This window comes from Coenobita brevimanus, chromosome 38 (assembly GCF_032717465.1).
Source record: "Coenobita brevimanus isolate Jiangsu-jjx chromosome 38, ASM3271746v2, whole genome shotgun sequence".
Classification (NCBI taxonomy): domain Eukaryota; kingdom Metazoa; phylum Arthropoda; class Malacostraca; order Decapoda; family Coenobitidae; genus Coenobita; species Coenobita brevimanus.
Genome location: NC_136991.1, coordinates 144,411 through 157,213, shown reverse-complemented (window position 1 = coordinate 157,213; position 12,803 = coordinate 144,411). Strand labels below are relative to the sequence as shown.

Below are 12,803 nucleotides of genomic sequence, written 5' to 3'. Positions count from 1 at the left end.
TCACCATCTACTTACTTGATGTAGTGCTGCTCTCAGGCATCTGCCCTTTCCTCTCTTCCTTCCTTCTTTCATTCCATCCTTTTCTTTCTTTTCTTCATTCTTTCCTCTTCCTTCTGTTTATGGGTGACACTACACTGAGTGACAAGCCGAGTGATTTCCTGCACACCAGGAAACCATTCACTATGCTGGGTGGTAAACATATAACCAAATTATGGCGCCTGGTGGTTTAGTGGGTAATTAAGGCACTCCAGTCAGATTGAGCCAATGCAGGTTTATATCCAAGGGGTTGTTGAGGTTTATTGCTCACATAATGCCACTCAGGGATGAGTGATGTTGGCCACTGTCATCTAATATTTCAGGACCAACTTCCTTAGCCTCGGACTCATACGCTGTTCATGGGGCAATACTGGGTTAGATGATGAATGATGATGAGATATGAGTGTGTTGTCCCAGATGTCTGGCTGAAGAGTGTGATTGTTGATATGTGTAAGGGGAATGGTGATAACCTGAAAAGAGGAGGTTATAGAGTCATAAAACTTTTGGACCAGATAATGAAAGTAATGGAGAGGGTCATAAAATGTATGATAAGGGTAAGAGTGAATAGTAATGAGATGCAGTTTGGGTTTATGCCAGGCAAAGGAGCCACTGATGCCATGTGCATTGCCCAGCAGCTTCAGGAAAATTATATTGGGGAGAAAAGGGAGCTGCACTTTGTTTTTGTTGATTTGGAGAAGGCCATTGATAGTCTTCAGAGTGGATATGATTATGTGTATGCGTGCTCACACCCAGGTGAGAGGATGAGTTTTCCATGAATGTTTGCATGCATCAGGGGTCAGTCTTGAACCTTTCTCACATCACTTCAGAAATGGATTTCCATGGGAGATGTTGTATGCTGATGACTTGGTGCTGATTGCAGAGGATGAAATGGAGGTGGAGGAATGATTTAGAGAATGGAGAAATGGAACTGGGGACAAGGGTTTAGGAGGAAATGTGAATAAAACAAACATGATAATATCTAAGGTTGGTGGCATTACTGTCAAAGAAGAGGGAGTGTAGCCATATGCAGTTTGTTTCATTACTGTGAGAAGTAACTCTGTCATTTGCAGTATTTATGATAAGTGTATACCTCGATATACGATACCCTTACATGCGATACCCCGGCTTAGTAAAGGTGGTAGAAATACCACCATATCTCACTTAACGATGGCCAAACCCTGGTTTAATGATGGGTTTTTATTTGTTTTTTACTGATTTTGATGATATTTTAGGCAAAAATTGTGTGTCTAGGTTGATTTATAAACTGTTTCAAAACTTAGATTAATGTGTTTTAGCCATAGGTGGGGTGAACATTGTCATTTTGGGGTACAGTTTACTAAGCTTGATTTTTCCAGACTTATGTATGACAATTTTCAGATTTTATTTTTTGGTTTTAGTGAATTATTTACAGGTGTTAGGCTTAGGTTAGCTTCTTTTACAGCTGTTAGGCTATTTAGATTGGCTTTAAACTTGTTTTTGGACCCATTTGGGTGAGTTTAGGACTTGGTTGGGGGGGGGAAACCCAAGTCTCAAAAGTGCATCCATATACAGTACTTTACATATTAAATCTACCCCGAGATACGATACCCTGCCTAACAATGGGTTTTTACTTAACCAATTATATTGTTAAACTGGGGTATACCTGTAATGGTATCAGAGATTACTGCAAAATAATGTAATGCTGAAGTGTTAGGTTTTGAGTATGTAATGATTGTCAGTCATGAAGGGATTGATCTTCCTGGAGAGTCTCTTGAGTGTGTGGAGGAGTTCTAATGTTTGGGGGATATGCTGTGTGCTGGAGATGGGGCTGGAGCTAGCTCTGTGGCTAGGGTAAGGAGTGGTTGAAGGAAGTTTAGGGAGTTGTTGCCTCTCCTAACATTGAGGGGGCTGGAATCTTTGTATGTGGCCTGTGTTAGGAGTGCAATGCTGTATGATAGTGAGACCTTGACAGTAAAGGAAGAGGGTATTCATGGACTCAGACTTACAGAAAGGACAGTGATTAGATGGATGTGTAGCGTGTCCTTGAATGTGAGCCTTGGGAGGGTTAGGATTGCTACTGAAGAGTTGAGAGGAGGGATGGGACTGGAAAGTATTGGTGTTGTGATGTGGAGAGGTAGATTGAGATGATTTGGGCATGTAGATAGAATGAAGGATGACAGTTGGGTGCAGAAGGTAAGAAGGGTGAACATCGATGGTAGGGTTGTGAGAATCTCTATCTATCTATCTATAGCCAGACGCCTCAATCCCGTTTGGGGTGGCCATAAACAAATCACCTCCACATCGTCCTATCCCCCGCCATTTCACTGCCCTGCTCCCAACTCACACCCCCCTCTCTCATATACCTGTCCACCCCATCCCTCCATCTCATCCTCGGTCTCCCCCTCCCTCTTCCCCCCTCCACCTCACTCACATACACTCTCTTCGTCAGTCTTTCACCCTTCATCCTCTCCACATGGCCAAACCACCTCAGTGTGTTCCTCGTAACACTTCCTATCACGTCCACATCAACACCACAACGCTCCTTTATATCCTCATTCGTCAGCCTGTCTCTCCATGTGACTCCACAGGCTCCTCTTAAATAACTCATTTCCACTGCTCTCACTCTTGACTTGTGTCCTTCCAACAGCGTCCAAGCTTCACTTCCATACATTAGAGTTGGTATCACAATACTGTCATGTAGTAACTTTTTCACTTCCATGCTTACTTCCCTGCTTCTTATTACTGCTTTCAAAGAACCAGCAACCTTTCTTCCCTGCTGTACCCTTTCAAGCACTTCACCCTCCAAACTTCCATCCTTACTCATAACACTGCCCAAGTACTTAAACATACTCACATTTTCCAATTTCTTACCATCCAACCTCGCTGTACATTCACTGACTTCACCTCTCTCAAAGACCATCACTTTACTCTTCCCTACATTCACCTTTAGATTCCGTTTCTTGCACACTCTCCCAAACTCATCCACCAAGCCTTGCAGCTCCCCTTTGTCTTCACTCAACAACACAGTATCATCTGCAAACAACAGTACAGGGAGTTTCCAAACACTATCCTCTCTCACCAGGGCCACTCCAACATCCACTACCCTACCTTGTACCTCTTTTATTACCCCATCCATGAACAGATTGAACAACCATGGAGACATGACACATCCCTGTTTCAACCCAACCTCCAAAGAGAAAAATTCACTTAGTTCACCATCCACACGCACTGCAGCCTTAGCACCATCATACATACTTTTCACAGCATTCAACAACTTTCCATCTACTCCATATATTCTTAATACTTTCCACAATCCCTGTCTATCCACCCTGTCATATGCTTTCTCCAAGTCCATGAAAGCCGTATACAACTTCTTTCCCTTCTCTAGAAACTTTTCCACTAAAGATCTAAGAATGAATATCTGATCTACACAGCCTCTTCCCTTCCTAAAGCCTCCCTGTTCTTCTCCAGCTAATTTCTCTGTTCTTTCTCTAACTCTGTCAATAAGTATCCTACCGTACACTTTTCCTATTATACTAAGAAGACAAATGCCCCTATGATTACCACACACTTCTTTTTCTCCTTTTCCTTTGTACAAGGGAATAATTATACCTGACTTCCAATCCTCCGGGACTCTACTTTCCTCCCAGGCCAATCTGCACATCTTCCACATCCATTCTACTACTATCTCTCCCCCATGCTTCATCATTTCACCACACACTCCATCAATTCCTGGGGCTTTCCCCAGTTTAACTTTCTTCATTGCTTCCACAACTTCTATCCTACTGATTTCTTCCTGTCTTGTGAGAATCAGACCAAAAAAAAGACCCGGGACAAGGGCATAGAGTGTGACTCAGGATGGGACTGAATAGGGAGACTGCCAGAGATTGAGCAGCTTGGAGACCCACCTTTAGGTCACCAAGGCCGATGCATGCAAGCATGTTGGAGCCTTTATAAACTATATGATGCAAACGATACGATATATGTAGAGAGAGGGAGAGAGACCCTCTGGATGCATGGGTAAAACGTTAACTTAAGGTACGGTGAAGGTAAAATCTGCTCTTATGGAGATCTATGTTCCATAATAAAAATCTAATATATTAATCAACCCTTTGGCCTGACCCCAATGTACATACTAAAGACCTACTGTGGCCTCACCTAGACTACAGATATGCTGCCTAAGGGCATTGCATACTGTATAGAAGTAAAGCAGATGTAAAACACTGACATGAAAGAGATTTAATTGGAGATAAGTGGAAAAACAAACCATATGGATGATTTTATCTGTCAGAAACCCCTCTCTCTAGTACCACTGTGCACTGTATGCAGTCAGCATGATTTTGTTGCACATGAGGCACTGCTTTTCTCAACTGAGCATGGGGATTCCATGCATGCAGAGCTCATGTATCTAGAGGGTGTGCTGCAGATACATATATGATATGCAAACATCCTTGTGCTTTAGACACTAAGCTGTATGTTCTGTTTTTACTAATTATAAACTGTTCATTTTTATTTCTGTTATTAATATGGTGTACCATGAGCCTGTGTATTTTTCTTTTAATACTCATATTAATAGAATTGAAGCAGTATTTTTCTGTTTGCTATGGTGTTGCTCAGTATATTTAATTGCTATAACAGTTATATTACATAATGTGTAAACCCCATATTTCAGTATCCCCTAAATGAGTGGTAGTATCCTTTAAAAAAAAAAAAAAAAAAAAAAAAAAAAATCATCCATCAAATTTAACAGTTGTTACTATTATTCACTGTTTTAAATGAATATAACATGAGCATAAATCTAATTATTTTGGGGTAAGCCAGTAGTACCATGTGTCACCCATAAAATACAGAGAATACCATGTGTTCACTTTTTTATGCTCGTTTTTTTCATTGAGCCCACAGTCAGTTCAGTAAAAATTGCCATGTAAACATTGATTCTTTCGTGTAAAACTGATAGGTACCCCAGTTCCCATAATTTTTGGTACTGTACCAGTTGTATGGGACAATTTATGATATATTAAATCACACTCATGACATACAGAAGGAGGACTGTCTTTAAATTAAGTCTTTATTGTATGTCAGTGATGTATTCCAGTATACAGGGTGGTCCATATGTTGCACTCTCAAGTTATTTGTGTTATGGGTACACCTGAGTCTCCTTTTGTGAGGAGCAAAGACATTCTGACTGCCATATGAAATTACTGATCCTCCTTGAAGTCAGTGAAAAAAAAGAATAAAAAAACGACACTTTAAAGTATGAAAAGAGTTACGAGAAATGGAAAGTGATGCAGGATGGGCATCAGTAATACTGACTGAGTCTTTCCCAGTATACGTGAGAACTGAGTTGCGTAACAAATGGACCATTCTGGATATCATAACTTAAGTATTACTGCTGCAGTATAATTTATACTAATGTACTGTATATGGGATTCTCCACAGTAAATTTCTTGCATTCTGGAAAGCAAATGAAGAGGTTAGGCAAGATGAGCCAGACGCTGGGCCAAGGAATGAGGTGGAGGAGGAGGTGGCAGCTCGACAACTTATGTATATTATAAAATCCACCTCCGTCACGGCCTTCCGCTTGGCCGAACTGATGGGGGAGCTGGCACGTGATCTCCAGTCCAACATGGTGGCCAAACTCTCCCTTCCCAAGACCATCAGAACCAAACTAAAGCCAGAGATCCTTTGTCTGAGGAACGTGGTTGGGAAGTGTTGCATGGACAAGCCAGTTCTGGAATTGGAATATGGTTTTATCCATATCCTCTTAGCATCCAAAACAGTAGAGCACATCCAGAGGAATTTGATGCCCTGTGACATAAGCATGCTGGTGGAAACAATGAAAATTTTTGTCTCACACCTGAACTTCACACAACTGGACTCCTCAGATGAAGAAGGAAACATGCAAATTCCTGATACCACAGAGAAGGAAATCAATGCACAGCATTTCACTTGTGTTCTACATTGCCTTGAAAAAGCTCTGCGCATTGCATATAGTAGCAGTAACTCAACAGAAAACTTAGACCTAAACAGAAATGACACAAAGTTAAATTTAATGCAGCTGGGTGAATGTAGGTGTCTTTGGAGAAAAATTAATACAGAGGATGGTTGTAAATCAAGAAATAACACAGAGGATTGGTCTAAATTAAGAAGTAACACAGAAGATGATTATAACTTAAGAAATTACACAGAGAATGATGAATCTAAACTGTGCAGTCAAACTAAAGTGCCAGGTAGTGCAGGGAAATACAACAAGGCCTTTGCCTTCCTTCATGAGATGTTGTTCAGTGGACAGAAAGGATCAAATGAACAGAAAGAATCAAATGGAGAGAGAGAATTGAGCATTTCACCAATCCAAAATGATGATAGTGTGGTCAGACATTTACTGTTTTGTGATGATGACAATGATGATGACAGTGTGGTGATCAAGGCAAAACTGAAGGTTAAGAATGGGGTGAGCATTGCACAAGAGGTGCTACAGGGAAGTGGACAAGACCCAGAAACACAGGTACAGTACAGTACATGCAGTTGCCATCATTGTAACCCCTTCACTCTGATGGCTTGGTTATTTTTATTTTACCATACAAATACAACCTCCTTCCAGATGTTATACTTAGACAAGACTTGAAAAAATACATCACAGGATTGAAGGAGGTACCAGGAAGTAGGTTCTTATTGTACAAAAAACTTGACTTCATATGTTCTCAAAAAGTATGTAGGCCTATGTAGCATACTGTATAAAGGTACAGTACAGTACTTTATGCAGTTTTCTAGGCATTTTTTTTGCATTGTAGCTCCACTGTTATAGGCACCTGAAGTCCATATACAGTAGTGCTGTTAGCACAGCCATGAAGTTGATTTAACACACTTGCATAGTGGGACCTAATTCTTGCTTAAGTAGAATACTGTCTGTACAGGGAAGTGGACAAGACCCAGAAGCTGAGGTACAGGGAAATGAACAGAATACAGAGGATGTTGAAGGGTCGGAGACGGATTGTGACCAGGACAGCTTTGCCACTGCTGCATCCTCTGTTGAAGATGACATGCTTACACCAGAGGAGGGGGTCAGGGTCTATATTAATGGGTAAGTGAAAAAGAAAGAGAGAGAGAGAGATGATGCCTTTGAGTCATGTGGACACATCATCTGGATGTGCTGTTGCAGTACGAGTATTAGTACAGTACTGAAGAGGGATACCTTCTCATAATGGCACTGATATAACCAGGCATCCCCACTGTCTCTTTGGTCAAATGTTCCTCAACTCTCTCCTGATCTCCAAAAGAAAGATAGGGAACCACAGGAGAAGATCAGCTGTAGCCTACAGTCCATTGGGCTCACATCCAGATGAACCTGAGATTGCAACAGTAAACAACGAGGCCATCATTGTTTTCTGTGGACCATTACACCCTGAAGGGGATAGTAATGGAATTGGTGGTAACTGTTTTATTTATATTTTATTCTTTAGCAAAGCTACTCAGAAACCCATACTCCTACATCAGTATGACACAAAAAGTACCTGTACCATTAAACTTTTATTACCTATTTTGAAATGTCTTTTTCATAAACAGATTATCAGCTTTTTCAGTTTAGAGATGCTCTACCGAATCTCATAATCAGTTCATGAAGTCTTGTTACTTTTGGTACCTGTAGGAGACACCAACCTTGAGCTTTAAGTTACCATTGAGTTAAGGCTCCTGCATTGTTTGCGACAAGAGCAAAGGCATGTTAAGTGAAAACTTTTTAAATGTTTTAGCAGTGTAGTGGCAGGGCCCCACTACCACCACCACCACCACCTGCTTGCCACCCATTTTTTCTTCCTTATCCCACCTTACATATTGTGGAGAGATGTTAGTGATATGTTTTCTTCTTTACTAACATTAGGAATTACTAAATGATATTTGACTGTTTCTTTCTTCTGTGGGTGCTTGCTGAATGGCATTTTTGGCAAACCGTGACTGGTGAAACCTGGTGTGTGGTACCAGGAAGGTGTTGTCATTAATGGATGATGTGCATTAGCCAGTGGTTAGCCATTAGGCGTGTGCCATTAGATAGTAAGAGGACATGTACAGTGATGTTTAGTAATATACGTGTTTGTCATCCATGGTTTGTGCAGTGGTGAGGCGAGTAAAGTGGATGTGGATGTGTTGACGGCACTTGGAGGTAAGATGGTGGATGCCAACCGGTATCCACACCTGTACCAGTGGCAACAACTCATATCATCTTATTCTGAAGCTGAACGAAACAGGTTTGTCAACCCTTTACTATGTATTTCTTAATCCCTTCAATCCAGTGACATAATTTTCATCATAGTCAATCTCACTTTAAATCTCAGGACTGTAGCCTAGCCCCAGGCTTTTACACTTCTGGTGGGGCAGTACACATAAAGGAGTGGGTGATAGATAAATAGATTGATTCAGGCTATCACCAGACAGTTTCATTCAACCTACTCATGTTCCATTGGCAACACCTCATATTATCATATTTGAAGCTGATTGGTGCAGAGAAATCAGCACTTTATTATGCACTTGTTGTGGACCCAGGCTCATCCAAACATAAACCCATGGGATTGTAGGCTGAAGTTACTATTTCATTGCACTCCACCATTCACCTTTGGGAGGACTGGCATGAAACTGGGTTATGTTGCTGGACAGTGGAGCTGCTTTGTTAAATTAGTGCCACCATGTGAAAGCATCCCCCTCCAGATCCTTGCACTTCTTAATGTCTTTAATAGATAATATTTTTTTATTTTATTGTTGGTGGTGATGATTTTACTTGCCATGGGATAGAATTTTATAACTGGAGATGTTATATAGATGATAGGTCTTTCATAACATGAATGAACTAAAAAGAACATCACGTGGATTGAATAGGCTAGGTAAAAGGAGCAGTGATATTTTTATGCATCCATGCAATGTATTCTGCACAGTACACATCAATATCCTCTTTTCTGGTATTGATGCAAATTATGCTGATGTGAGGGCAATATCTATCTGTCTATATATATACCTATGTTGCCTCCCCTAAAGAAAGGGGGATAGCCGAGACAGGACAACACACTCCCAACTTAATCATCAGAGCAATATATGTACCATAAAAAAATAATGAAGTGCAAATATTCAAAATGAATCACTAAAGAAAAGAGGCTACAAAGCCTATTACATGCTAAATATGGCCCTAAGCACATTTTCTATTTATGAGGAACTTAACCCTTATTCCCATCTAAAGGTGCAGTGAGGCAGGATCCAGAAATAAGGAAAGAGAAAGTACAGATGTAAGAGAAATGTCAGCAGCATTCCCATTGAAATGAGTCACACAGTCAATCTCTTTCTATCAAGAAGCCGATGCCTTAATCCCAGAAGACAGCCAGAAACACTTGCCTCTATATTATCTTGTCTTTAGCCATCAGGCTGCCTTTCCTGCAGTCCACACAACCTTCACTTATATACCTCTGCACCTCATTCTTCCAACTCATAGTCAGTCTCCCCTTTCCCCTTTGCCCTTTGCCCACATCCAGTCAGGCTTTTCTTCTCGCATCATTCAAGCTCCTTGAATCATGGGTCCACCTCCTCGGACTAATCATTGACACTTTTTTTTTTTCCTTGTACAGTTGATGCATTTCACATATACCAGCCAGATAGTCATTCTGTCAACTACCTTCATAACCTGACAAAGTCTGTGTGTGACTTCATAATGATTTAAAGTGAACCTATGATGATGATGATGATGATGATGATGATGATGTATGAAGGGTTTTCCTTTAATACTAAGAATACTGTACAATTCTTGTGTGAGCAGTATTATGCTGAATGGCAGTGAGAGTTGGCCAGTGAGAGAAGAGGATACAGGCAGATTGGAGTACACAGAAATGGGAGTGTTGAAATGGATGAGTTGGATGTCATTGACAGTTGAAAACAATGTATTGCAAGTGAACTTTAGCATAAGAGATATAGTATTACAGAAGTGATATGAACACTTCTGTCATGATGGTTTGGACATGCTGAGGGGAAGGGGGAGGGTGAATAGTTGAAGAGTCACAAGTATGAAGATGATGTGAAGAATGTATAGAGGCAGAGTGAGGAAGACCTGGGATGAGATCCTTTGTGTGGTGCAGGGGGAGGAAAATAGCTTAAGGTAATGACACATGGACAGCTGCCATCAGCTGAAGAGATCTGCACATACTGACATGATCAGTGGTCTCTTATTGTGAATGTAATGTCAACATATGTTGAATTTAGTTTGTTTCTTCCACCATAATATACTGTATATATATATATATATATATATATATATATATATATATATATTTATATACAGTATATATATATATATATTTATATATATATAACTCGGCTCCTCCCTTCCCACAGCTGGGCATCTCCGTACATTTCCCGGGGTCGCTACCCATCTTGCCAGAGCTCTACCCCATCTCGCCTTTCCTGCCACACCACCCCGGAGTGCCCCAACCCTGGGCCAGCCATGGCTTCAACCCCACACGTTCTATTTCCAGCCAGCTTTGTCCACCATGACTCCCCTAGTTGAGTCTGATGCCCAGCTCTTAGGCTGCATAGTAGGCATTGTAGCACCTCTTCCCTGGCAATGTATTGTGTTTATTATACATTAATATGCTGTTATATATTATTTATATACTGTAATATTTATGTCAGAGTAATATGCACCAGAAACAAGCAAGAGATTATTAGCATGCCATAAGGAATAGATGCTACAAAGCCTCGTTAACCAACAAGAATATGGCCCTGCATATCTGTATGTATAAAGACTCCTGGCCAAGTTATATGATAAACAAGTCCCCTTAGTAGTTAACTGCTATCACATGCCTTTTTTTCTTTTCTTTGTTTTTAAGTCGTGTAATTCACTCTAGTTTGATTATAAAGTGATTAGTAGGTGTTTGAGTGAAAACAAATGTACAGTATATCTAAACAATCCTGTGCACAACTTAAGCTTAGGTGAGTACTGTATATGATTATGACTCTTCTTAGCACATCATCCTTACTAAGTTTTGTCCCTGCAGTTGCTCCGCTAGTTGCAAAAATCATTGATTCGGATTCTGAGAATTAGTTCATAACTCAGGTAGTTCATAAGTTTAAATTCAGTAAAACCTGAGGCCAGGTGTGTAAAAATCGTTGGTGAAATTATGAACACTGGTAAAAACTGAAATATCATTGTTGTGCCAGTTGCTTCAGGTAAATTATTACAGTACAGTCAGCGCTCACATAACGCGCGATCAGAGTGCGCGAACCTCTCATAACACAGGAGGTGCCATTTTGTGTCCCAAAAATGTCAGAATGCGGAAAAAATAGATATAACATGGTCGAAGGAAGCTGCTCATTTTTTACACCTGACTATGCTGTGACGATGGACATAATGTGGCAGGAGGCTTCCAGTTTATGTTTCAGAGTCATACTCTGCAGCCAATGATAGACAGAATGCGGCTTGAGGCATAACATTACAGTTGGAGTTCACAGAACACGGCAAATGATAGACAGAGAGCTTATTGTATCAGCCTATGACGTATTGCTATCACGTGTCTGTGCAGGAAGTTGTCATGGTCCACTGAGCATTCGTGCCCCAGTTGAGCCTACCCTCTCCCCTCACTCTGGCTGCACATGTGCTCTGTGTGATCTTTGCTATTTCTTTTGGCCATGGAACTCCACTCCATCTACCCCCAGCAAGCCCACGATCTCTTCCATTCAAAGTGAGGAATCCTCCTGTGTTTGTATATAATGAAGTCTATTAAGTAGGTAAATGTCCTGGAAAAAAAATCCCTGAAAATTGCCCCAAAGTTGGAACTTGGGGCTGGCTTAGGTACCATGAAACCCTTTAACATATATTTGGCCCTATAATGGGGACAATATTCCCACATTATGTGAGTACTGACTGTATGTCAGTTTTGAAAGGTTTAATAATTTTAACAAGGGAAGTTATATAGTATTCAGTCGATTTAATTGAAAAAATAACTCAAAACTGTAAATGCTTCTCAAAAAAGTTCTTAATCTGAAAGTCCCTAACTTGAATATTTTTAGAAAGGGGAGCAACTGTATATCTTAATATTGTCTTGTATGTTTTTTTTTTATGTTATTTGAATGTCAGCATAGCTTATGTTAGTGACGTGCAAGAAGACATAGAGGTGTAATGTGTAGAATAAATTTCTAAATAAGAGATGTTACAAAGTCTCTAAAGCCATGCAATATATACCTCTGTGTCTGGCCTTAGGGTAGAACACCCAGATTGGAGTGATGGGCTTAGATTTAGTCGTTATGAGCCTGGGATGTATTTTTAATGCGGTTTTACCTTCTAATGAGAGTTTTATTCACCTTAGGATGGCTTTCAAACTGGAGAGAGTAGATGTAACAGTATTGAACCTCTGCAATGTAAGTCTGCCCTCAAGTTAATAAAATTGTCTGGTAAGAGCAGGAATAAACTAAAAGGGGTTAGTTATAGCCCTAATAAACCCATTCAGTGCAAGAGGCTGTTTCTAACTTGAAAAGAATTATCTGATAACAGCAAGAACAAACTAAAATTGATGTCACTGGGATTCCAGGGCCAATTGAGGTTTGTATTCTGATCTCTTTAACTTGGCCCTAAACTGACATCTGCCCACCTTGAATGCTGAACTGTAACAAGGGATTAACACTAGAGTATGGTGCTAGTCATGAAGATGTTCTGTGGAAAGGATGTAGAGCTATAGTATTGGTTTATTTTGCCATCCAGCTGGAGAAAATATGCCACAGAAGGACAAAAATCTCTGTCTGCTGGAGGTGAAAGAGCTATAACT

The 12,803-nt window shown here is 40.4% G+C and overlaps 1 protein-coding gene across 1 annotated transcript in view; it reads left to right on the top strand.

Annotated features, from left to right (window-relative positions):
• The window catches only part of Ankle2 (ankyrin repeat and LEM domain-containing protein 2), an 82,711-nt gene extending 72,061 nt beyond the window's left edge, over positions 1–10,650 (top strand). The window contains exons 12-15 of the mRNA XM_080269875.1: positions 5,455–6,520; positions 6,930–7,096; positions 8,124–8,255; positions 10,378–10,650. Of these exons, the coding sequence (XP_080126001.1) occupies positions 5,455–6,520; positions 6,930–7,096; positions 8,124–8,255; positions 10,378–10,549 (1,537 nt within the window). The 3' untranslated portion in view covers positions 10,550–10,650. The remainder of the gene's footprint in view (positions 1–5,454; positions 6,521–6,929; positions 7,097–8,123; positions 8,256–10,377) is intronic.
• Positions 10,651–12,803: the final 2,153 nt, after the last annotated feature.